The sequence below is a fragment of the Phascolarctos cinereus genome, unplaced genomic scaffold (genome assembly GCF_003287225.1).
Source record: "Phascolarctos cinereus isolate Bilbo 61053 unplaced genomic scaffold, phaCin_HiC Scaffold_4;HRSCAF=312, whole genome shotgun sequence".
NCBI lineage: Eukaryota > Metazoa > Chordata > Mammalia > Diprotodontia > Phascolarctidae > Phascolarctos > Phascolarctos cinereus.
Genome location: NW_027555847.1, coordinates 667,213,725 through 667,237,276, shown reverse-complemented (window position 1 = coordinate 667,237,276; position 23,552 = coordinate 667,213,725). Strand labels below are relative to the sequence as shown.

Genomic DNA, 23,552 nt, shown 5'->3' with positions numbered 1-23,552 from the left:
GGCTATATTTGAACTCAGGTAGTTGAGTCTTCCTGACTTCAGGCATGGCACTCTATCTACTGGGTCACCTGAGCTGACCTCTGATGACACTAGCCTTCCAAGGAAATGCATGCATCATCTCCCTGTATTAGAATATAGTTTATCTGCATTTAGTCTCTTATGATTGTTCACTTGTGTTTTTCTTTTTTATGTTTCTCTTAACTCCTATGTTTGCACTTCAGATTTTCTGGTGGAGGTGACAGGAGAAGGAAAATAGCAATTAGTATTTGCATCCAGCTGATAGCTAAAACTAAGGCCCAAACAGCCTTAGGGACCAGAAAGGTCAGGGAATTCAGTGCCTTTGGTTCTTTTAGAAAACAGCCAAAGCAACTGGGTAAAGGAGAATACCAATAAAGCACTTTAGAACTCGGATTGCTGAGATGCTCAGTTGTGATGTCAGAGGACAAATGGTAGGACTCACTCTGATTCTATTCCTGCCTCCTGTGTGAGAGGTGGTGGGGTATGTCTGGAATGAGGCATCCTTTGTCTGACATGCCACTTTGTTGATTTGTCCTTAACTATACTGCTTTACCAGGATGAGGAAGAGGAGGGTGGGAGTCAACAAAAACACTTTGTAAAAGTAGTGAAAGACAAAAGCTCTGGGACCAAAGTAGCTCCTATGCCACCACACTCTTTTTCCCTTCTCCCTACCTTTGCCCTGGCTGTTCTGCGTGCCTAGAATACCGTCCCCTCCTCATTTCTACCTCCTGGCTCTCATGGCCTCCTTCAAGACCGCTCACATCCCACTTTCTGCAAGAAGTATTTCCTGGTGTCTTCCCCTGGTCCCCGGCTAGGACTTTCTCCTCTGAGATTACCTGTGATCCACTCTGTATCTACTTTATATGGAACCAATTAATAAAAGACCTGTGGGATCAGCTCAACTCTGCAGAGATGGTCCCCCAAGAAGCCGACTCAGGGTCAAACTGAAACAAGAGCTCTTCTGATTTCCCCCATCAAAAGCAGACACAGACTCCCCCGACGGGTGACCAGATTCCTCTGCCTGTAGTCCCAGCCAAGCAGGGTAACACCCAGGGCTCCCACCCCAGCCCCCCAGGCCCCACCTTCATTTGTTGCTAGGGCCTTGCTGCTTGTCCTCTCTTTGTTGTTAGCAACAATAGACCTCCCCTCCTACAAAGAGGACAGTGGCAGCAGTTCTAGCCTGATCAGGAAACATGGGGGGGTCCTAAGTGGGAGCATGATCGTCCTTACGTCCCTCAGGGGACTCTGGAAACTGACTTCCCCACACCTCTCTATAGGTGAGTCTCTAGGATGGAGGATGGGCACCGCCTCCCACCCCCACCCCTACCATCTCTGTCCAGCTCAAGGCTACAGACAGCAGAAGTCTCATGGAGCTGGAGTGGGTTTAGATTGGGAAAATAGGGAGCTGCTTGATTCCAACCTCCCAAACAGCTGATGCCAGAAGGGATCTTAGAGCACTGAATATCGGAGCAAGGAAAGGACCTTAGAACATAGTCTATCAGAACTAAAAATGTACCTTAGAACATAGAAAACAGAATCAGCGAACAGAGAACAGACTATTAGAACTGAGAAGGGCCCTTACAGGTCACGAAGTCCCATTCACACTTTCTGTTTCTAGTTTCATGTAACAATGGTTATCAAGCCCTCATCTTCTCACCTTCAGGCTCTTCTCAGCTTGGTCACTTTCCTCCCTTTGCAGTCTTCATAGATTTACCTCTCATCTGAGCCCTCAAACCAGATCTCCCGTCAAGGCTCAGTTCAAATCCCGCCTTCTGCACAGGCCCTGTTCCTGGTGCCCCTCATCTTTGCCACTGCTAGTACTTCCACTTCTTAGATCACTTTTCCTCCACTCAGAATCTATCTCGTGTCCAAACAATCACTAGTGATAAAAAGTTTTGAAAAAGTAAAAACACTGTTCAGGCCTTCAGAGAGCTCATATTCTAATGGAGAAGACAACATCTAAATAACTTTGCACATATGGGGAAGGAAAAGGGGGTCCAATACCAGGCCTGGAGTTAGGAAGGATCATCTTCCTGGGTTCAAATCTGGCCCCAGACACTTACTGGCTGCGTGACATTGAGCAAGTCACTTCACCCTGTTTGCCTTAGTTTCCTCATCTGTCAAATGCATTGAAGAAGGAATGGCAAACCATTCTAGTATCTCTGCTAAGAAAACCCCAAAGGGGGCCACAAAGAGTTGGGCAGACTGAAAGGCCTCAACAACAATAAAAGGGGAATAAGAATCTATATAGCACTTACAATGTGTTAACAAGCATTTATATAGCGCCTACAATGTGTTACCAGCCTTTATTTAGCACCTACATAGTGCTAATCAATTTAGGAATATCTCATTTGGTCATCAGAACAATTCTGAGAAGTAGGTGCTATTGGTATTCCCATTTTACAGTTGAGGAAACTGAGGCAAATAAGGGTAAAGTGATTTGCCCAGAGTCACATAGCCAGTTTGGGGCTGGATTTTAACTCTGGTCTTCTGACTCCAGGCCTAACATTATCTACAGAGCCACCCAGGTTTATTTAGTTATTTGCATTGGATATTATCTAACTCCATTAGACTCTAAGTTCCTTGAGGGCAGGAATTATTGTTGCCTTTCTTTGTATACCCAGTGCTTATAGCACATTGCCTGGCACATAGTATGCTTTACTAATAAAAGTTGGCTGACTGTTTTTACAAGGCACAGAAATGTTTAAATGGAAATTTCTCCCAGTCTTTTGGAGCAATGGAATAACCCACCCCCTGCAGAAGGTTTCTAATCATTATTATTGGGATGGTCATTATTGTGATTACCTTTATAGTTCTTTATGATTATGAAGCCTTTTTAGCTCCTGTGATCCTCAGAATAACTACCCTGTGGAGTAAGGAATTCAAGAATTATTCTCTTTCTCCAGGTAGCAACAATCTCACATTATGTACTGCTTTTAAGGTTTACCAAAGATGAAGAAATGGAGGTGCAGGGCAAGGCAGTGGGGTTTGGTCAAGGGTACGCAAGGATTCAGGAAGAAAGCTGGGAGCTGAACCCAGGACTCCAATCACCCAGTGGGTTCTCAATGGTCCTGGCAGTCACCAGTTGCTGCAACATGACCCCCAACTAGACTGAGTTCTCTTTGTCCCTCTTCCTCTCTCCTGGCCCAATGGGTTTCTTAAAATTGCCAAGAAGGATTAGACTGTCCCTCTGCCTTCTAAATAGAAGAGTTGGCACCTTAATACCTGATGTGGTTATATGAACATACACAGACCATGTCTCCTCCACCCCAGGCCCTTAATGAATCAACAGGGATCCCAGCCCCAGATTTTTTTCATAGCCTTCCTATCCCTTCACAGCTAACTTAACTTCGGAAAAAACTTGCAAACTCAATGTCCCTCTCCCCTCCCTTTTCCCTGCTCTCCTATCCCAAAAGCAGGTATTCTCAACCTGGAGTCCATGAACTTTAAAAAAAAAATTTTTTTTAACAACTATCTTTCAATATAATCTGTTTCCTTTGTATTTTATGCATTTAAAAACATTATTATGAGGAGTTCATAGACCACCTCCTTCTCTTCCCACTAAGGCCCCCTGAAGCCTCAACATACCCCTGGAAAAAGCTGAGGGTTCCCCGTACTCCCAGCCCAGCCCTACTGACCTTTCTCTTTCCTCATAGCGATGAGTACCTCACTCTTCCAGGCCCTAGATGGGCACCCACCATGAAGCAGAGTGTCCGATGGAAGTTCACTCCTATGGGACATGATGCCATAGGACAGTGGTGTACACGGGCTTGAGCAACAACCCAGATGTCTGGTACAACATGACCAATCCTATCAGCCGCCCAGCCTACACCCGATGGCACCGATCCTATTCCCAGCGGGAGCAGACCTTCGCCCCTGGTAAGGCCAGGGCCCTCTCTCCACTTGGACATTCTGAGCTGGGCTGAGTAGGCAGCTAGCTTCCACTCTTATTTTACTGAGGCCCAAAGAATGAGGGAGACTCACTCAAGACCACATTGTGAAGTTAGGGATGGGGTTGAGACTAGTATTCAAGTCTCTTAATTCTTAGTTCCAAAGGTCTTTCCATTACCCTTAATGCTGTGTCTGCAGGGGGAGTTTATGTGAGGGTCCATAGTGGCAGGAACCACCCTCGTTTTCTCTCTGGGGACAGAGGGCAAAGTGGGACGTTATCCTTGGGACAAGAAAGGAAAACACACTGGGGAAGAAAGGGGCTTCACTCAGAACCTGACATCTTCCTCCCCGATAGCCTATACCCAGCATCTTCGAGAAAGCTCCTGGTATGATCCCATACTCCCTGCCCAATACATGGAGCCTAGCACCCGCCGGGGGAACCTTCTATGGCAGGAAAAGCTCCTCCCAGGCAAGGAGTTTGGTGAGTAGGAGCTAAGCAGGGGTGGGAGGGTGTGGGGGATGGACAGTAGGGGGCAAGATTGCATCTGGGTTCAGAGGGCTAAAGGTAGGAGGGCTGGCTAGAGGGAAGAGGGGCTATCACAGAGGGAGAGGGTCATTGCCAATCTTTCCCCTACTTCCCATCTGGTAGGGCCAAACCCCGTCCCAGTCCAGGTTCAGGTGAACCTGTCTCCAAGGCCCCTCTCAAAAAGAGGGAAGTTGCCCAGACCATGCAATGACATTTCTCCTCCCCACTCCCACCTTTCCCCAGTTGTTAACCGGAATCACTTTGGGACTCCAACTGGCAAAGGCTCCAACTATGTCCCCTTCCTGTCTGTGCCCAACCGGCCATGTTATACCACCCAGAACTTCCGACTATGGAATCTAGAGCCCTACTGCCCGTCTACCAAGCAGCGGCCCCCACCTGTCCACAGACCCAAACACTAATAAAGGTGTAACACTGTGCATGACCCACTTCTCCTAGGGCCTTTGAGAGGAATTGGCGCCAGCCCTCCCACTCACCCTTCCCTCCATTCTCTCTAGGACAGGTCCTTCGAGGGCACTGTCCATCCAGCTGCTGGGATGGGACTAAGGTGGGACAGCCTAAGGCATAGACTCACATACAATCCCATTTGGACCCCTCTAGCTAAACAGTCCCAAATGGCGAAACACATGCCTAACTTATAACTGCTGACATTTTATGGTTCTCTAAGGTTTGCAAAGTGCATTCCATATCTGTTTGATCCTTATAATACTGTGAGGTAGGTAGTAAAGTATTATCTCCATTTTGCAGATAGAGAAACTTGAGGCACAGGTTATATGGACAGGAAGGGAATAGTAGGAATGAGGCTGTAGGGGACAGAAAGAATACCAAGATGCATCTGGGATGGGAGAGGGGCTGGTCACATGGCCAATGTCAGGTGAGGTCTGTGCCTTGGTAGAGAGAGTCTAGCCTGGCCTAGCATTCTTTTCAGTAACTCCAGGCTGCAGATTGACTTGGCATATATACCTGCCACTACATGGACACCTGCATCCCTACAGTGCTTTAGCTAATCTCATTTGCCACGGGCATACATGTACGTTAGGGGCTCTTAAATTGAGATAGATGTCAAACCTCAACTTGGGTAGGGAAAAAATGCATCTTAAATTTAACTTATCTAACTGAAATTTAGCATTTCCTTCATATAAACGTAGGAAACAAATTTTATTCAGACAAGGGATCCCTAGATTCCGCCAGACTGTCAAAGGGGTCCGTGAAACAAAAATGGTTAAAAAAACCAAACTGATCTACATATATAAATACATATGCCACACAAACACACACACCTGGACATCTGTGTGCATGTGTGTAACTTTCTGACAGGCCAAAGTAATAGGCTAAACCTAACAGAATAAAATTCATCAGGGACAAAAGTGAAGTCTGACACTTGGGTTCAAATGATCAGTTGCCCAAGTATAGGGTGGGGGCAGATGTGACCAGACAATGTTTCTTGGTTAAAAGATCTCGGTGTGGGTCCAGCCCAAAGCCATTTTGGGTTATGCTGAATGTCTGGGGAGGGGAGAGAGCATAATCCCTCTCTGCTCTCCCCCTGGTCAGACCACAGTTGTAGTGGGAGTCCCATGCTCAGTTCTGGAGGTCAGTTCTAGGAGGAAAACTGACAAGCAGGACTGGACTGTGGACAGAGAAGGGTGACCAGGGTGGGGAGAGTGAAGAAAACCATACCATACACGTGGCAAAGAAAGTGTGTGTGTGGGGGGGGGAGATAAGAAAGCTTTCTTAAAATTGTTCAAGGGGTGACATAGAGTAGAGGGATAAAACTTGTTTTATTTGGCACCAGAGGACAGACACAGGAACCATTGGGGTGGGGGGGGGGAAGGGGGCTGGAAGGGGAGACCAGGAAGGGGAGGAGAGAAAAGCTTACAGGGAGGTAGTGAGTTCCCCAAGACCGGAGGCATTCAGGAGGGCCCAGGTATTAATTACAGCATGGCAAACAGCACATGCACAGGCCACACAAAGATCCCTCTTGAAAGGCAAAAAAATCCTCTCCAAAAGTCCCCGTAAGGGAATTAGGCGGGATCATGCCCCTTTTGCAGATGGAAAAAATGAAGCCCAGAAAGAAGTTATTTTCTAAGGTCAGAGTAAGTCAAGGTGAAGAGCCAAGTGGCGTCCCTTCCCTCTCCCTCTTCAGTAGGGGATGGAGACCTCCTTAGTGCCTGCAATGTCACCTGCCCTCAGATAGCTGTGCTCCAGAAGTAGAAGAAGGACAAAAGACACGAGACCTTGCTCCTCCTTCCCTTCTGGGCCCCTCCATCCTGAAGCCAGTAATCCCCATAAGCTCAGAGCTAAGGATGAGATAAGAGAAGATACTGGGATCCAGGAGGTTCAAATTTCCGTCACCCTCTCCTCATCACCCTTCAGTCCCTCCAAGTGTGCACACCGGCTCCAAATGCAGAATTCCCACACTCACAGTGGGACTTTTATTCATTAGTCCAACATTCTTTGTAAACAGCTAGCAGCCCAGAGATCCCTGGTCAGAGAAATGGGCCCGAGAGACAAACGAGGATTCCCCAGACCCGCTGGGGGTGTTCCATTGCAGGAGACCCTTAGATGTGAGTCCCAGTACCCAGGGAAGGAGGAGGAGGAGAGTCCATGTGCACAGACGCCTGAGGTATCCTGAGTGTTCAGTTGACTGTAATGTCCTGTGAGGCTCCCGAGTTTGGTCTAGCGGCACCTTCAGCTGGGCCAGCCGCAGTTGTATCATCTGGGGGTAGGAGAGTCAGAAGAAGGGGCACACAGAAGGATTAGCTCAGAACTCAAGGCCACTTCCCCTCCTCCTCTGAACCCCTAATCCCTGAGGTCTCCTTGGCTCACCCTACAGGGTCACCGGGAAAGGTCCTGGAGAGAATGGGAGTGGGCCCTCCCTCAATCCTCAGCTGACAAACCCCACCCCTCAGGAATGCTGGGGTGGAGGGAAAACCCCTTTGCAAAGGAATCACCCTCTCTTCACCCCCCTCAAACCTAGTTCCTAAGCATCCTGGTAGAGGGACATCGAAAAGGGCCACGAGGATAAAGTTTAACATGGCCTCACTTTCACCCACAAATGGGATCCACATCAGGATTCTCATCCTCCAAGGAGGCCTCTGGGGAAAAGAACTGCGATGAGGTGGGGGAAGGCAGAGAATAGGCAAAGGGTGTAGGGAAAAGCTCTATTCTGAAGCTTGTAGACAAGGTTTCAGGTTCAAATTTACATAGATTTGCATATATTTTATGGGCTTGGGAAGGCATAGTCAGCTCCATCCTCCCATGGAGCCTGGGCACGGAGCCCTGCCCCCACTCTCCCTGCTAGCCTCGTTTAAGGCTAACCTTCATCATCTTCTGAAAGAGAAGGGGAGGGAGAAAGATAGCTACTTCAGCAGAAGGGAAAGACTTCCCCCAACTTCATTCCCTACTCCCTTACCCTATCTGGGGCAAAATGATCCTGCCCTTGATCCAGGGGAGAAGAGATGGGGTAAGGAATGGGAGGGGCTAGGAGCAACTCACAGAATCGAACTTGGATGGGCCAGAGAAAGATGCTACAGAGACAGAGGGCAGCGGCCACGCCCACACCTCCTGTCACGGCCACCATCACCCAATGGTAGAAGCCCATGCAGGCTGCACAGCACAGTTCTGAGCTAGAGAGATGCCACCCTGTGAGTTCCCCTGCCCACCAACCTGCCTGCCCCAAACAAGGAGCTGAGACAGACCGGGGGCCCCAAACCCAGAGGTACTGTCACCATTACATAGCCACCCACACTACAATTTGACATAGCACCCTTTCTCCACTCAGGTACACCCCCCCGGCCCAGAAATGCCCCCTTCCCTAGACAGTGAGACAGCCTCCTCAGACTCACGAGCAGGGGTATAGGCTCTGGATGGCCATCACAGCCAGCCCGTTGGCTACCTTGTCTGTGAAGCTCATGGCCCCATACACAAAGGCCCCACTGTTCTGGAAGAGAGAAGAGGTCTGTCAGCATGTCCCCCTGTACTAGACCCTACTGGGTGGGCAGGCAGAGGAGACTCCCGCAAGCTCTTCCCAGCCCAGCCCAGGCCTTACCGTGTGGCTGCCAATAAGGTCAGCTGTCATGGACAGGGACATAACCAGGATGGTGGCTGAGCCAATACCCAGGAGTACTGCCGCTCCATACACAGCTATCCCTAGTGAGTTGCCCAGCGCCACCCATGAGGCGAAAGCCAGGATGACCAAGAGGCCTACAAAGTATGTCAGCTGGTAGAGGACAAGAGTGGAGAAGAGAGAAAAGAATACATGACAAACATACACACATATATGTTTATATATGTACACAGTATGCATGTATATACACACACAGACGTGCATGTGTGTCTATGTATAGACACGCAGGCACACCACATGGTGGTAGGGTCTGTCTTCTACAGGCCGTCCCTTCTTTTCTTTTCTGTAGATCCCCCAAATATCAGCCACCTCTTCCGGGGAGCCTTTCTCTCCACGATGAGGAAGGCAATAGGTGTACTCAGAAGAGCTCTGCAGATTAGACTTGTTGTACTCGGCCCCAGGGGCATAATTAGGAGCAGTGAGTAGAAAGTTGCAACAAGGCCAACTGAGGCTGGAAGCCAGAAAAAACTTCCTGCGGATGATGATAGCTGGCCCAAAGTGGAACAGGCTGCTTCCCGAGGTGGCAGTTCCCCCTTCCTGGGAGATCCTCAAGGAGGGGCTAGCTGACCACTTCTCAGGAATGTCCTTCTTAGCTGGGACTCCCGGTCAGGGATGGGCTGGATTAGAGGAGGCTGGGATTCTCAGACCTGAGGCATCTCTAATCCTGACAGCTGCTCACCATGTGAACCTGGAACGATTCCCTTGCCTTCTCTGGGCCTCTGGCCGGCCAGTGTGTCTAAGGCAGGACCCATCTCTAACACTGTAAGGTCTAAGGACTCTCCATCAGACCCCATCATCTCACTCACATTCCGACCAATGCGCTTGTTCACTGGCTTCATGAAGAAAGAGGAGAAGAAGCCGCTGACATACATCACAAGGGGGATGGTCGCAATGAACTTCTGTTGGAGGGGATTAATGGGGTATGGCAGGTTACAGGGTTCTCCTGTTTGCTCATTGCTGTCCACCCCGCCAAGCTGTCACTCCCCACCTCCATACCCCAATCTCCTCGACAGCCCTAAGTCTTGTCAGCCTGTGACCTTGGAAAAATTACTTCCTTCCTCTTCCCCTCCCCACTCCTGGGCCTCAATTTCCTCATCTGTAAAATGGAGACAACTGGACTTTATGAGATTCTTCCCAGCCATACTACTTTCTGTTCTAAGGTCTCCTTCCCAGCCCTGACTTTCCACATTTCTCTCAGACTCCTTCCCATTCTGCGGAGTCTGATTCCCTGCCTCTCCCGGGCCTCACCTTGGGCAAGCTGAGAGAGTAGGTCAGATACATAGCCATATACGTCTGTGACAGGTTCACAATGAGCCGTGTGCTCATATACAGCATGCCCACCTGAGGAATGGACAGACGGGGCAGAGGAATGGACACTCAAGGCCCTACAATGTCTGTGTGTGGGGGGGAGCCGCACAGAGGGCAGGCAGATGAAGGCAGAGCAGGCTTTGGACGTGAGGTCTGGCAGAGTGGGCAGTGATCCAGGACTCAGGTGGAAGAGTGCCCATGAGCTTGAGGGAAAGTGGCGGGGGAGGCAGGAGAGCAAGGCAGGGAAGGCTCCCTGGTGGTTTTGTCTGGTGTTTGGGAAGGCCCAGGCCGCTCATACCTGGTAAAAGGACGGCTCCCGAAGCCAGTGCTTCCAGAGGAGCATGGGCTGGGTGGTGGGCGGGAGCAGGGGGCTGTGCTCGCCGGGCTCCTCAAGCCCATGCCGCTGCCGAGGCCGCTCTTTGGTGCCCAGGTGGAAGAGCAGGGAGAAGATGGCACCGACACAGACGACCATCAGGGAAAGGTTCTGGGGGGAGTTGGGGGGGGTTTATGTTGCTTCAGCCTGCAGGCCAGGCTTTCATCCTGGCTCATTCCTCAACCCCAACCCTTCCCAGCCTAGCTGAGAGCTCCTCAAGGGCATACCTACAGCTGCCCTTTCTCCTTGCTCTGCCCCGCTCCCCTCCTGTTCCTCAACCAGTGAAGCCCGGGCCAGGGCTGGACACATGGAGCCTCCTGGACTACTCAGCCAGCATTTAAGCACTAATGCCCTTCGACCTGCCTCCTCCGTCAGCAGACCTTCGTCCCTCACCTCGCCATCCTTTTCTTATCTAGCTCCAGCTGGTGGAGGACCCAGATGTGGTCACCAGAGCCTAGCAGACCTTCCAAACCTGTCAGTCCCTGGGAGAATTTCCTTCTTCAGCAGGTGGCACCCCTCCCCTCTATGCCTTCTAGCCTCTGTCCATTCTGATTCCTAGACTTTGCTCTACTCCTTAATCCTCCCTCCCCATAATTCCATGCCTCCCTTCCCAGTCTTCCTCCAAATCTCTCCCAGCCCTCTACTTCTCCTTTATACCTCCTCACACCCACTTCCTCAATCCTTCCCCTTAATCCTAGCTCTCTTTCCCCCAGTCCCTGCCGGACCCCTGCTCACCCTGAACACCGGCACATCCTGTAGGCCTAGCTGGTCACTGGTGTCTAAATCAGGGGCCTCAGAGTGGGACCCCTGGAAATGGAGAAGCAGCCAGGCAGCCCCATACACAGCAATGTTGGCCACTACGGTGAAGGCATACCTGGAATGATGGGTAGGGAGGAAAAGAGGCAGGCATCAGCAAAGGTTGGGGTGGGAGGGAGACTCCTGGGCAAGGCCCTATCATTTCCCTCTTTCCCACACCCAAACACTGAGGCCTAAGTGAGACTGACACATCTATCTGGCTATCCCTTTCCTTTCCCCCTAAACCACAGGGAACAGCTCCCCCAAGGCCCAGCCAGGCCCAGGTCTTAAGAGTCGTCTCTAATTAAGGGTGAAAGCTGAGAAAGAGGCAGCTAACCATCCCCCAGGGCCCTGCCTGTTCCTTTATCTGGGGGCCCTGCAGCATACCCACGGTTATGTAATACTGACCATTGCCCAATTCACCAACCCCCTGTTCCCTGGGACAGGCAACAGCCCTAAGTAGGGAGATAAGGCAGTCGGTGAGGGGAAACCTAACCCTCTATCAACAGAGGGCTTCAGATGGAACCCCAGAGAAACACCCCACAACTGGGTAGTTATGGGGAAAGAAAGTGAGTGGGCTGTGGGCTGTGGGCTGGAGCCAATGCCCAGAGTTCATAGTCTTAGAATATCAGAGGGAGAAAGAGCCTTAGGCCACAATGCACATTAGGCTAGAAAGGAGGGATCTGGAGATCACCCAATCGTCCAAGGATTCTTAACCTGGGGGCTGAGAACTTTTTAAAATTTTAATATCTTTATTCAATATAATTGGTTTCCTTTGCAATTCTATGCATTTTATATGTTTGATCGTAAAAGGTGTCCATGACATATTCTAGATTGTGAGATCCTTGAGGACAGGAACCATGCTTTTGCGCTTAGCACAGTGCCTGGCACACAGTAGGCACTTAATAAATGCTTGTTGACTGACAAACTGAGAAAAGGTTAAGAATCTTTCATCGAATAAAACTTTCATTTTAAAGCTGAAGAAACAGGCCCCAGGAGGCGATAGAGGCAGAGCCGGAACTAGATGTTGGCTTTCTTCTATCGATGCCACGGATTTTTGACATCAATATTTTAACATTCCCTAGCTTGGGGTTTCTTTTGATCTAGTTTTCCTAGAGGTACTTGAAATCCCAAAGAGCAGAGAGAGTGTCCTCTGTATTTTTGTATCGCCCAACAGTGCATGGCCAGACACTTTACACAGTGCTGGAGTGTGCCAGTTATTTTTACATTTTACCACCTTAACGGCAGTGGAGAAGGGCAGCAAACAAAGGCGAGGTAAAGGAGCAAGGGGGGTGCTCCAGAGAACCGCTGCTACCTCTAACCCATCTGGTGCCCCTCAAGTGCCCAGAATTACCTGAAGGCGGTGAGCTCTACCTTCTCATGGTCATTGGTGACCAGCTCAGGGATTAGAGACAGGTGGGAGATCTGCGTGGCCGCCCAGCCAAACTGGAAGATCACAATGAACGGTGCATAGTAGATGAGGGCAGCCCACTCTGAGGTGGACGCTGTGCACCCCAGACAGGGGTTAAAGATGAAAGGGAAAGAGAGCAGGACACAAACGGTGCCTAGTGGGGGGAAAGAGAAGGCAGCATTAGATTAGACAATCAGTGCCGGAGGGACCTGAGAACTGACTCCCTCCTCCCCCACACCCAGAAGGACAAATCCACCCCAGGGCTGACAGCAAGGCTGGAGCAGGATGCTAGTACGTGACTCTGCCCTCGTTCTGATACAGAGGAATTAAACTAATGGGACTGGTAGAATTGACAGTCAAAGCCAACAGATTTCCCCCTCTTTTTTTCTACCCTAGAAAGCCCATCGTAACCATGCTGGACATCTCCAGACATTGTCACTGGCACCTCAAACTCAACAGGTCCTGAACCTTGCTTCTCTCCCAAATCTACCCCTCTCAGGCCAATTCTCCTATTTCCATTAAAAATCAGGGATTACTCCTCTTCCTTGAGTGACTCCCTTGAGACAGGAGTCACCAAATCCAGTAGAGTCAACCTCCAGGCCATCTTTCCCAGCAGCCCCCCTCTCTCCATCCACACAGAAACCACACCCTGCTTCATTCAGGCTTTCTTCACCTTTCCCCCATAGACCTTCCTGACTGATATCTCAGCTGGCCTCCAGCCTTTCTCCTGAAGTCCAGTGGAAAGAACTCTGGCTCTGGAATCAGAAGACACTGGCTTGAATCCTTGCTCTGACCCAAGCAAGTGACCCAGCCTTTCCGAGCCTCAGTTTCCTCATCTGTAGAATGAGGAGCTTGGCCTCTGAGCTCCCTGCCAATTCCTATGGTCCTTCTTTCATATGATTGCCAAAAGAACCTCCTGGGATTGGATCTGTCCATGTCATCCCCTCCCTCTTGCTTAAAAACCTTCAGTGGCTCCGTACTGATGAGGATGGGATCTAGACCCCAAAAAGGAAAAACCCTGGACCTTCCCACAAGGCCAAATCTCTGGCATTTGCCTGAGGCTATAATCCATCAACTGGCTTTTCATTGTGGCTACACCCAATCTCCCGATTGTTACCCTCAACCTAACCTAGTCCTCCATTGTTTTACCTCCCTAAGACCCGGCCACTTCCCACCCTTAATCCTATTTAGGCTCCCATTCTCCCTAGGCCCCCCCTGGATTTCTATTACCTTATTAGACTACTTGACCACTCCTACCTAGATCCCTCCCATAGTCTTTCCCATATATAAGGTCCATCTTGTCTCTATTAAGACACTTAGATTCTTAAAATCTAGCTAATGGCTTACTAATGTTCAAACTCCTTAAGAGTCTGCCCAATATGACTGATGTTCTAATAAACCTTGTGTTTGGCTGAAAGAAGGCTTGGGTCGAATTCTTTCCGGCAGTACCCACATATTGTGATTTTGGGGTCCTAGCACCCCTTAACTCCTAAACCTCAACACCTACTACCCCCAGGATAGACAAAACCCAAACTCCTTAGCCTGGCATGGAAGGCCCTCTACAATCTGGATTCAGTTTATCTTTCCTATCTTACTTCAAATGACTCCCCTTCACACATTCAACTGAGGTCAAACCACTCAACCGGTCATTTTTTGAGAATGACCTGACATCTCGCCTCCTGGCAGCTGGGAGCCACAGTGGACAAAGTCAGGAAGACCCGAGGTCCAATCTGACCTCAGACACTGGCTGGGTGATCCTGAGCAAGTAGCTTAACTTCTGTCTGCCTCAGTTTCCTCAACTATAAAATGGGGATAATACTAATAACTACTTTGATGTTATGAGGATCAAATGAGATATTTGTAAAGCGCTTAGAATAGTTCATGGCACATAGCAGGCACCTAATAGAAGCTTGTTTCCTTCCTTCTGGGCATTCATGCCATCCCCCTATGCCTGGAATACCCTTCTACTTCATCTTTGCCTTTCAAAGTCTTCGCTTTGCGCCTTAGCTCAGTGGCTACCTTCCCTGTGAAGCCTTCTCTGATCCCCCAGCTAAAAGGGGGCTCTCAGAACACCTGGCTATGTCTCTTCCACCCCCTCATTCCCTCCTTTGCCATGGTCCTTGTGCACCTGTCATCACTGCTCCCAGCCCCCCATAGAAGGGAAGGGAAGCACCTTTTAAAATTTACTTTGTATACAATACACTTAATGTTTGCTGAACTGCACTGAACTGGAACTAGAACAAGTGTTCTGATTTTCCAGGCCAGGTTCTTTCACTCCATCTTGACAGGGCCTAATGTTAAGATCCTGGGCCCAACTCCGACCCACTCTAACCTCAGATCACACTGGGAGAAGAAGTTTTTGGATAAGAGATTTTATAAAATATAAATGATTATAGAAATGAGAGCTAATGCTAATGACAATCCCAGGAATAATGAACAACCAGGTCAACAGATGGATTTCAGTGATCCAGTGTCAGAGCTGGGAGGGCCCTTAGGACATAAAACAGTCAGAGCTGGGTCTTTACAGATTATCTAATCTAACAACCTTATTTTATGAATGGGCTAAATGAGGTCCACAGATGAATGAGGTCACACATCAACTCAGTGGTAGAACCAAAACTAGAACCCAGGTCTCCTTACTTCTAGCTCAGAATTCTTTCCACAGCACCACAGCTGACTCTCACTTTGGTTGGCATGGGACCCAGTTGGCCCTGAGGGAAGGGGAGACAAAGAAGAGAGAGACTGAGGAAGAGGAGGGGGGAGGGGGAGATAGATGGAGGGGTGGCTAGGTGATAAGGAAACCCCAAACCCTTTCTCCCTCCAGGCTAGTGCTTCCTGGGTTTCTAAATCCAGATCAGTCAATGTTTCTGTGTGACTATGGGCCACTCCTCATCTACAAAATGGGTGTGTGGGGAGGAAAAGTTCCTAAGGTCCTTTCCAACACCAACATTCAATGATTCAAGCCCCTACCTCTGGGGAAAGTGATTCCTTTTCCTCCTTAAAGGGAGAGTCTTCCACCCAGCTGGCACAGGAACAGGCCCTGTGCCAGAGCTTCAGACCAGCCAGTTACCTGTCAGGCTGCTCTACTCTGTGACATAATCTATTGTCTCATCCCCAAGTGACCTTCCTTCCTTCCCCTTCCTGACTTCAGATTTGGGAAGTGAAACCAAAACTGGCTCTCCTGGGTTTCTCTGGAATTCACTGGAGTTAAAAGACCCAGGAATGGAGGGAGCCCAAGATTTTCTGACCAGCTTCCTTAAGGGCAAGCCACTTCCCTTCTGTGGCTGTTTCTGTGAAACATGGGGGTTGTACTTCCAAGGTCTCTTCCAGCTCTAAATGAAATTCTATGATCCCTTTCTGCCTTAACATGTTCTCAAGGGCCTTCTGTGCCAGAACTCATGAAGTCCCAGCTGTTGGACTCTGAACAGATGGACCCCTGTAGAATCGCCAGCTCTGCCCATTCTCTCCAGCCCCGCTTCTTCCCTCTTTCCCCCTGCCAGTGTTAATGATTCCCACGGAGTCTGGGGTGAGGAGAAGCAGCTTTCCCAAGGACCAAGAAGCAGTTGGGGTTAAGGGTCCCTGGGTAGCCAGTCTCCAGGGACACTTAGTCTTCATCATCTCCTGTAGGGACTCCTTAGATTATCTGTATTCCCTACTGGGAAGAGGCTTCAAAGAGAAGGGCTTCTCCCCTCCAAGGGCTCGGTAAAGGGAAGGAGACAGACATACCAGGGCCTGGATTTCATGCCCTAGGCAAAGGCACCATCAAGGGGCAGAAGACTTGCTCTTTGTCCCCTATACACAACAGCTAGGACAGCTCAGTGGGGGCTTCCAAACATAGCTTCAGGGTACAGGATGGGAGAGGGGCAGAGAGACAGAGAGGAGAGAGGGAGGAGGAGAGACAGAAACAGGAGAGAGTACAACAGAGAGATAGAGGCAAACAGAAAGGAGCAAGGGAGGAGAGACAGAAACAAAGAGGAGAGAGACAGGAGAGAGGAAAGAGAGGGAAAGACAGAAACAGAGAGAAGAAAGTGAGACAGATAGAGACAAAAAGGAGACAGGGAAGAGGAGAGAGACAAGAGGAGAGAGAAGGAAAGAGAGGGAGAGAGGGAGGGAGGGAGGAAAGAGCGAAGGAAGAGAAGAGAAGAGAGGGGCGAGAAGAAGAGAGCGAGAGAACAAGAGAGAGGAGAGAGACCAAGTGTTGCAGGGAGGAAGGAGTCACTTGTCCTGGGAAATGCCTCAGGTTTCAACAGGCACCCACAGTGAAGGAATCAGGGAAGAGCGTGGTCATGTGTTGGCCTTTGCCAAGGATATCACTACCTGAGTGTCCCCCCCCCAGCACCTCACACTCACTGTGATGGAAAGCAAGCTCATCATCTTTGCCCCTGCTGCTGTTCTTCCTCCTGACCTCACTCCCAGGTCTCTGGCAGATCTTTCCTGTTTGCACCCTTGGCATGGTCTTCAATGCTCTCTCTAGTCTGGGCCTTTCTTACTGGAGCCCTGGGATATAAGGGGAAAACAAGCGCTGGATTTGGAGACAACAGACCTGGGTTCCCAGCTGGCTCTGCTCTTCACTACCTCTTTAGTAAATTGAGGGGGTTGGATTAGATTTCTAAGCCTCTTCCCAGCTCTAAATCCTAGATCCTGTCACCCTGTCAAATTCCCCAACATCCAGCCCCAAACCATATCTGTTCCCCACCTCTGGTTATTAGTGAGAAAAGGGTAAAGAGTGTTCTGTAAACCTTAAAGGGTTATTTAAATATAGGGAGAACTGGGTGACAAGGAAACTCCAACCCTTTTAATAAAGTTTGTTAAAATTTAATAAAGTGCTGTTATCATTATTCCCACTCTGGTCACTCTTATCTGCTCCCTTATTACCACCCTGCCTATGGCAATAATATCTTAAAAGGTCTTTCTTTCAGTGGCTCCCCATTGCTTCTGGAATGAACTTGGTCCTGTGCCTAGTACTCAAGACCCTCCACTCTCCACAATTCTCTCAAATTACTTCCCTTGACACCTTCTATGCTACAACCAATCTCTGGATATCCCTATCCCCACCTCTCCCCAGCCACCCTAAATGCCTGGTCTTGGAACTGGAGTATCCTCCTTCCCATCCTTAGCTAGACATTGCATTGTGCTGCTTGAGGCAATTCAGTTAGGAGAGGGGAGAGAAAGCAGTAACTTGACTGGCAGAGGCAGGATTGTAAGGAGTTCCTCTGGATCGGAGCAGCTAAGGGGGAAACCTGGCGTAGCTTCCTGTAACTTGTCTGGCCAATTAGGTGCAAAATTCAGTTGTTTCCACAATATAAACGTATTTCCAGCACTGTCAGGGCCTCCTAAATTTCATTATCCTGGGAATGAAGCTACAACAGGCACATACTAATTACCTCAGCTCCTTTGCCTTCTTCAGTGGTATTCCTTCCCATTTTTAAAGCTCCGCTGACCTCCCACGGTTGGTAAGGACCTTTCCCTTCTGGACTTCAATTAGCACCTTGTTCTTCCCCTCTTTAATGTACTTAACCATAACATATCATTTTATATGACATTTGTGTTCGGGTCTTTTGTGGATTGCTAGACAGCTGCAACTCAATTAGGCATGGGTCCAGCACCTAGTATAGAGTTCAGCACATAAATGTTTGTCAAATGAATGAGACAATCAGATTGTTGAATAAATGAAAAAGGTGGCCCATGAATGAATGAACAGTCCAAATGTAGAGCATACCCCACTCAGCCAGAGTGGGGGGAAGAGGGAAATGGGGATGAGCTGAGGAGGGAAGAAGTGTGTGGATGTGTGCTAAGAATGAAAGGGAAGGAAGAGTTGATCCAGGCACTAGATAGCAACCAAATCAGTTGTAAAGTGTATCTCCGGAAGTCAAGATCTGCCCAGCTCTTGGGCACCAGCCACTTCTTGCACCGGGGGCTGGCTATGCTGAGGGCAAGACCCAAGACAACCATACTTTTCCTCCCACCAAATTCTTGATAACCAGTCTCCCCCTGGTCGTGCAAACCTGTCCTTTCCTAGGTTACCACCTCCCTCTTTCCAGGAGGCCCTCTGGGTCTACCTCATAATGGAGCTAGGAACCTCAAAGGAGATTCTGCATGAGTATCTCCTCTGTAGCTTAGCTGACAAAAAGTGGCCCCCAACCCCTGGCTTCAGAAGCTCTGGGGAAGGGGACACCCCCCCCCCCACTTCGTAAGACTAGCTTATCCCTCTTTTGAATAACTCCAGTTGTTAGGAAGGCTTTAGTCAAGCCTGAATTTGTCTGCAAGTTCCAGCCACGTCTCCTAGTTGCATCCTCTGCAGCCAAATAGAACAGGTCTGAGCTCTCTTCTACTTACAGCCCCTCAAACTCTTGAACCCTATCATGCTGGAGTCTTCCTTCATCTAGGCTAAATATGGCCAGTTCTTTTAACTCTATGCTCTAATTCAAAGCCTTTTTTGCATCATCTCTAAGACTCTCCAGTTTATTGATACCCTTCTAAAATATGGCATCCAAAACCAAACACATAGCTTCAATTTCAAGTTCAGCCGCTTATCTGTTGTTTGACCTTGTACAAGTCATCTCCCCTGACTGGATTCTTGGTTTTCCTATCTATCAAAGGGAAAATAATCAGCAAGGGAGCTGGAGAAAGTCAAGTGAGAGAAAAGGGATGGAAAGATATTTAGGAGAAAATGTTTGAAATAAACAGTCTAACTTTTCAGAAATGAACTTATGCTGTTAACAGAGGAGTTGGCTGACAGAGCTGGCCTTTCCTACAAACTTAGGAGAAGGAAGGAGAGAAATAGAAATGATCTGAACCTCCTCCTGATGACCTGGTCCCTAGTCCTTGGCTCCCTGACTGGGTGGGAAAGGAAGATCATTTCACTGAAAAAGGATTATAGTCATCCTTCTGGAGAGGAGGAAAAGCATTTCAGTCACCCAGCTAGTAAACTGGAGAATAAGGCTATGAACCTGATGTCCTGACTTCAGGACCAGCATGGGTTTCTGTATAGCATTGCAGAATCTTGGCAGATACCTGGTCAGCAAGGAAGAATTAACCCCACCCTGTCCTCACAGACACCAATCTAACCCTCAGACAGCAATCAGCTTTTCCCAACACTCATGAAACTGTAGTATAGCACTAGAAGGTAGACACGGGTGGGGTGGGATAGAAGGTTGGGTGGAGGAGACCATAGGAGGCCCAGCAGGGATCTTCCCTTTTGGACTCTTACAAAACAATCCTCACTAAGCCTCCCTCCCTTTGGTCCTTGCCCTGTAGGGCAAGGGGGTACACCACCTGACTTCTAGGAACCTGTCCAATTATCAGAATGCCACTCAAATTCTAGAACTGTGTCTGGATTCCATAAAACATCAGCCTGAATTGTACAAGATCCTCACCATTACAGAATATTACAAAGATTCAAGAAAGGGCTGGAGAGAGAACAGAGGAAAATAAATAATATCATCCTATATTGCTGCCCCTTAGATCTGGGGTGAGAAGGGGAAAGTGGATGGAGGGGTGGAGCAGGATCTTATCAGCACATCCCCTTAGCATTCAAAGTCAAGGCAGGGAGCCAACCAGAAGGAGGATTATCACCTTCTTACCCGTCAGCAGCCCCACTACACTCTTAGGTTCCTCTTGGTTCCTTGAACTTTTGCCTCCACCCCAAATCCAGCAATCTGGCCTCTAGCCAAGCTTCCTGAAACAGGACCCAACTATCCCTCCTCCTCCTCCACCTCAGTCAAAGGCTGAATGTCCCTCATGATCGTAGGCTAGGAAAGATGTCCTTCCTCCCTGAATAGACGAAATGACAAAAGGAGGTAAGGTAGTAGGCATCATTACAGCCCCCGTGACTCCAACCAACGCTCTTTCACCTGGGATGACCTCTCTGAAGTGTCACTGGATAGCGACTTTCACAGCTCTGACTTAGGAGTGTCATCTCTGTCTTAGAATCAGGAAGACTCGTGGGCTAGCTACACACACACACACACACACACACACACACACACACACACACTCACTCACTCACTCACTCACTCACTCACACAGAGTCGGCATGTCACTCCTTCCAAAACATAAACCCTAAACAGACAGGTGTCAGAAGAAAGCTAGGATCCTAGATTGGCCTGCGAAGTTCAGGCTGGCTTCCTCACATCTCCATCACTCAGGGACTCTCCTGTCAACAACCCCTTCTGGAGATCTTTCAGTCTTGGGAAAATGGAGAAAAATACTGAAAGTGGGGAAGTGGCGGAAAGACAGGAGGGAGGCACACGCTAAGCTGGAAGGAGAGAAGCAAACCCCGGGCAGAGCCACTAGTGAGGGGAGGTCGGGGTGGGGAGGTAAGGGTGGAAGGGGAATGCACCTACCCTTGTGCCCCCTCCCTAGAAGAGGGGGGGATGGGGAAGGACTAGGCGACACCAGGGGGATACCAGGGCGGAGCAGGGGTGGGGGTCCTTACCGACTAGGTGCCAGGACTTTCGGGGCCCGTAGTTCCCGCAGCAGCCCCCGGAGTGGTCCGCCTCGTAGCCCACGAGGGGCGTGCACACGCCGTCGGCCAGCTGGCCCAGCAGCAGCAGGACGCCGGCGCCCCACGAGCTGTAGCCCTGCACCGAGTGCAGGTACAGCAGCAGGTACGTGAACCACATGGAAGCGCACAAGTCGTTCAGGAAGTGGCCCACGGCATAGCTGAGCCGAGTCACCAGCGGCAGCGCCGGCTCCGCCATGGGCCCGGGCCGCCCGCCCGCCACCTGGCCCGGCCCTCCCCCTCTGCCCACCGCCGTCCGCCCGGGAGTCCCGCGGCTCGGCCGCCCTCCCTCAGCAGGACCGCCCCTTGCCCGGACTGATCCCTCTCGCCAGGCCTTGCTTTGGACTGGTCACTCTCCGAACCGGCCCCTCTCCGAACTGGTCACTTCGGGGACTGTCAGTCCACGAACGGGCCTCGTGGCTCACACGGCCCCAGTCATCCGCCCCAGGGCGGGACTGGCTGGGCGCTGTGCCCCTTCCCGGGGGCGGCCTGGCTGCCCTGAAGAGGACCCTTGTCTTCCGAGGACACGCGTGGGAGATCCTCGGCTACACCCAGTCCGCCGACACCCTGCCTGCCGAGCTCGCCTCCACCCCGGCCCGCACGGAGGAAGCCCCTTCTGCGAGTGCGGAGTCAGGTACCGGCTTCCTCGCCGATCCCGCCTGCAGCAGCCTGTACCCGGGTCCCAGAGACTGAACTGTGCCGGGCCAGGGGCTCAAGGAGCACAGGGGGGGATTCCCAACGATTGGCGGGCGCCTTGGCCAATAGGCGCCGGGAGCCAGGACCCGGCCGGCCGCAGGGGAGGTCAGGGGGCGGGACCTGAGGTTAGCCCCGCCCCAGTCTCCTCTTCGGCCCCAGCTGGGTCCCAGAACCCTGAGTCGCTGCGGTCGCGGTGGGTTGGCTCTGGCTGAGGCCGCAGCTGGAGAGGCCATCCCTCTTCCAGGGCTATGGAGCGGAGGAAGGAGGAGGGAACCCTTCCCCCCCCGACTCAGCCACGCCCAGGCTCGCGCCGGGCTGGTTTATTGGGATAGCGCTGTTGGCTGGCGCCTCTCCAGGCTCCCCTACTTTTCCAGGGCCCCGGGGCATCAGCGGTGTAGTTCGCGCCCCGCTTCCCTCCGCTGTTTCCCCCCCTCACCTTCGTCCCTCTCCCCTTTCCCCTTCTGTCCTACCTCCCTTCCTCCTCCTCCCGTTCCCCCCTCCCTCTCCCCCCTCTTCGTCCTCTGTCCCCCTTCCTTCCACTCCTTCCTCTCCCACCTTCCTCCCCTCTCCTCCCCGGAGGCCGCCCCCTGGGGCTTCGTACGCGAAGGGATGCATGGACGGACGCCCAAGGACAAGAGGAGACGGGTCAGCTTCAGACCCGATCCCCCCAGACCCTGGAGCAGACAGATCGCCGCTACGAAGAACGTACCCCTGGAAACGCGCCGAAACACAGAAACAAACAAATGCATTCACTCTACAGCCTCGTATCTATTAAACGCTCTCCAACAGGCCCTGGCTTTGTGCAAAGCACCCCCACCCCCGCACGCAGGACACTCACACTGTATCTTTGTACCCCTAGCACCTAGCACGACGCGGAGATCCCAGTAGGCGCTTAAATTGTTAACCTAGTTCAGTTGAGCCTGGAATCTTTAAAACTCTTCTTCTCTCTTTAGGGATGGGGCTGACCTAGAAAGGAGTGTGGGGCTGAAGCTCCGGGCGAGGATGGGGACTAGAGATGGGAGATTACTTCTGGGAGGTAAAATATCCAGGAAAAGAAAGGCCAGTTCGATAAGGACCCTGGAAATAAATGAAGGGATCTTTACCTCCGTAATCGTGTTGTTTCTGGTTTTAACAATCCACCAATCTACAAGCATTGATTAAGAAGTTGGTCCCTAACCCAATACCTCTAGCAGAGACTGTATTTTTTAAAACCTGTAACTACCCTGTGCAAATCGAATAGGATCTCCACTTCCCAAGTCCACGACCCTGTGCTTACCGGGGGAAAGAGAACCTGAGAGTCAGAAGTCAGGAAGTCGAATCTCTCAGAGCTGGAAGGAATCTCAGATCATCCAGTCTAACCAATAATTGATTAAGATTCCATTTTTTTTCAGTATTCCCAACTCACTCTGTCTCTATCTGAAGCCTTGAAGTAGGGGAAACACACTACCTCTTGAACTGGACAACCTCTCAGCCTTAGCAGCACTAGCTGAGTTCTGATCCAGACGCTGGCTTTGTGATCCTGGGCAAGTCAGTTTCCTCATTTGTAAAACAGGGATAATAATAGCATCTCAGGGATATTTTGAGGATCAAATAAGATAATACTTGTAGCATGCTTAGCACAGTGCCTGGAACATAGCAGGTGCTAAATAAATGCTCCATCCTTTGCCCCCTTCCCTTCCATCTTGAATCTGCCTCTCTTCAACTTGTAACCCGTTTGTTCTTAGTGGTATCTTCTGAGTGCAAATGCAACCTCTTCAATGACACTGATCTTGGAATATTGAAGGCAGCTATTATGTTCTTTCTAAGTCTTCTCCAGACTATTCCCCAGTTCCTCAGCTGATCTTCATATGTCTTACATGGCCTTTCACTAGCCTAGTTGGCATCCTC

At 50.3% G+C, this 23,552-nt stretch overlaps 2 protein-coding genes across 4 annotated transcripts; one reads left to right on the top strand and one right to left on the bottom strand.

Moving 5' to 3' along the window:
• Window positions 1-575: 575 nt before the first annotated feature.
• Window positions 576-6,243, top strand: TEKTIP1 (tektin bundle interacting protein 1). The gene is given in 6 exon segments (XM_078151820.1): window positions 576-590; window positions 1,207-1,295; window positions 3,675-3,775; window positions 3,778-3,897; window positions 4,265-4,390; window positions 4,679-6,243. Coding segments are annotated over 6 exon segments (627 nt in total). The 3' UTR covers window positions 4,855-6,243.
• Window positions 6,244-6,849: 606 nt separating this feature from the next.
• Window positions 6,850-22,023, bottom strand: MFSD12 (major facilitator superfamily domain containing 12). 3 transcript variants are annotated; one of them, XM_020969350.1, is made up of 11 exons: window positions 20,904-20,989; window positions 16,817-16,963; window positions 12,410-12,620; window positions 10,996-11,134; window positions 10,186-10,371; window positions 9,828-9,920; window positions 9,386-9,478; window positions 8,502-8,672; window positions 8,299-8,393; window positions 7,949-8,079; window positions 6,850-7,169 (listed from the first exon to the last, which is right to left on the bottom strand). In XM_020969350.1, the coding sequence occupies exons 2-11, from the start codon at window positions 16,917-16,919 to the stop codon at window positions 7,090-7,092; spliced, it is 1,302 nt and encodes a 433-aa protein (XP_020825009.1). In that variant the 5' UTR covers window positions 16,920-16,963; window positions 20,904-20,989; the 3' UTR covers window positions 6,850-7,089. The 3 variants fall into 3 exon arrangements, with proteins under 3 accessions (XP_020825009.1, XP_020825007.1, XP_020825008.1); XM_020969348.2 differs by lacking the exon at window positions 16,817-16,963 and having other exon boundaries at window positions 20,904-22,013; XM_020969349.2 differs by lacking the exon at window positions 16,817-16,963 and having other exon boundaries at window positions 7,078-7,169; window positions 7,949-8,074; window positions 20,904-22,023.
• Between the last annotated feature and the right edge of the window lie 1,529 nt (window positions 22,024-23,552).

What these genes read in the sequence shown, in the direction of transcription:
- MFSD12 (XM_020969348.2), bottom strand. Translation starts at nt 21,168, where the DNA reads ATGGCGGAGCCGGCGCTGCCGCTGGTGACTCGGCTCAGCTATGCCGTG. An exon ending in GTAGAGCTCACCGCCTTCAG is followed by an intron (nt 11,135 to 12,409) that starts GTAATTCTGGGC and finishes CCATCATTCCAG; the next exon opens with GTATGCCTTCACCGTAGTGG. An exon ending in ACAAGCGCATTGGTCGGAAT is followed by an intron (nt 8,673 to 9,385) that starts GTGAGTGAGATG and finishes GTCCTCTACCAG; the next exon opens with CTGACATACTTTGTAGGCCT.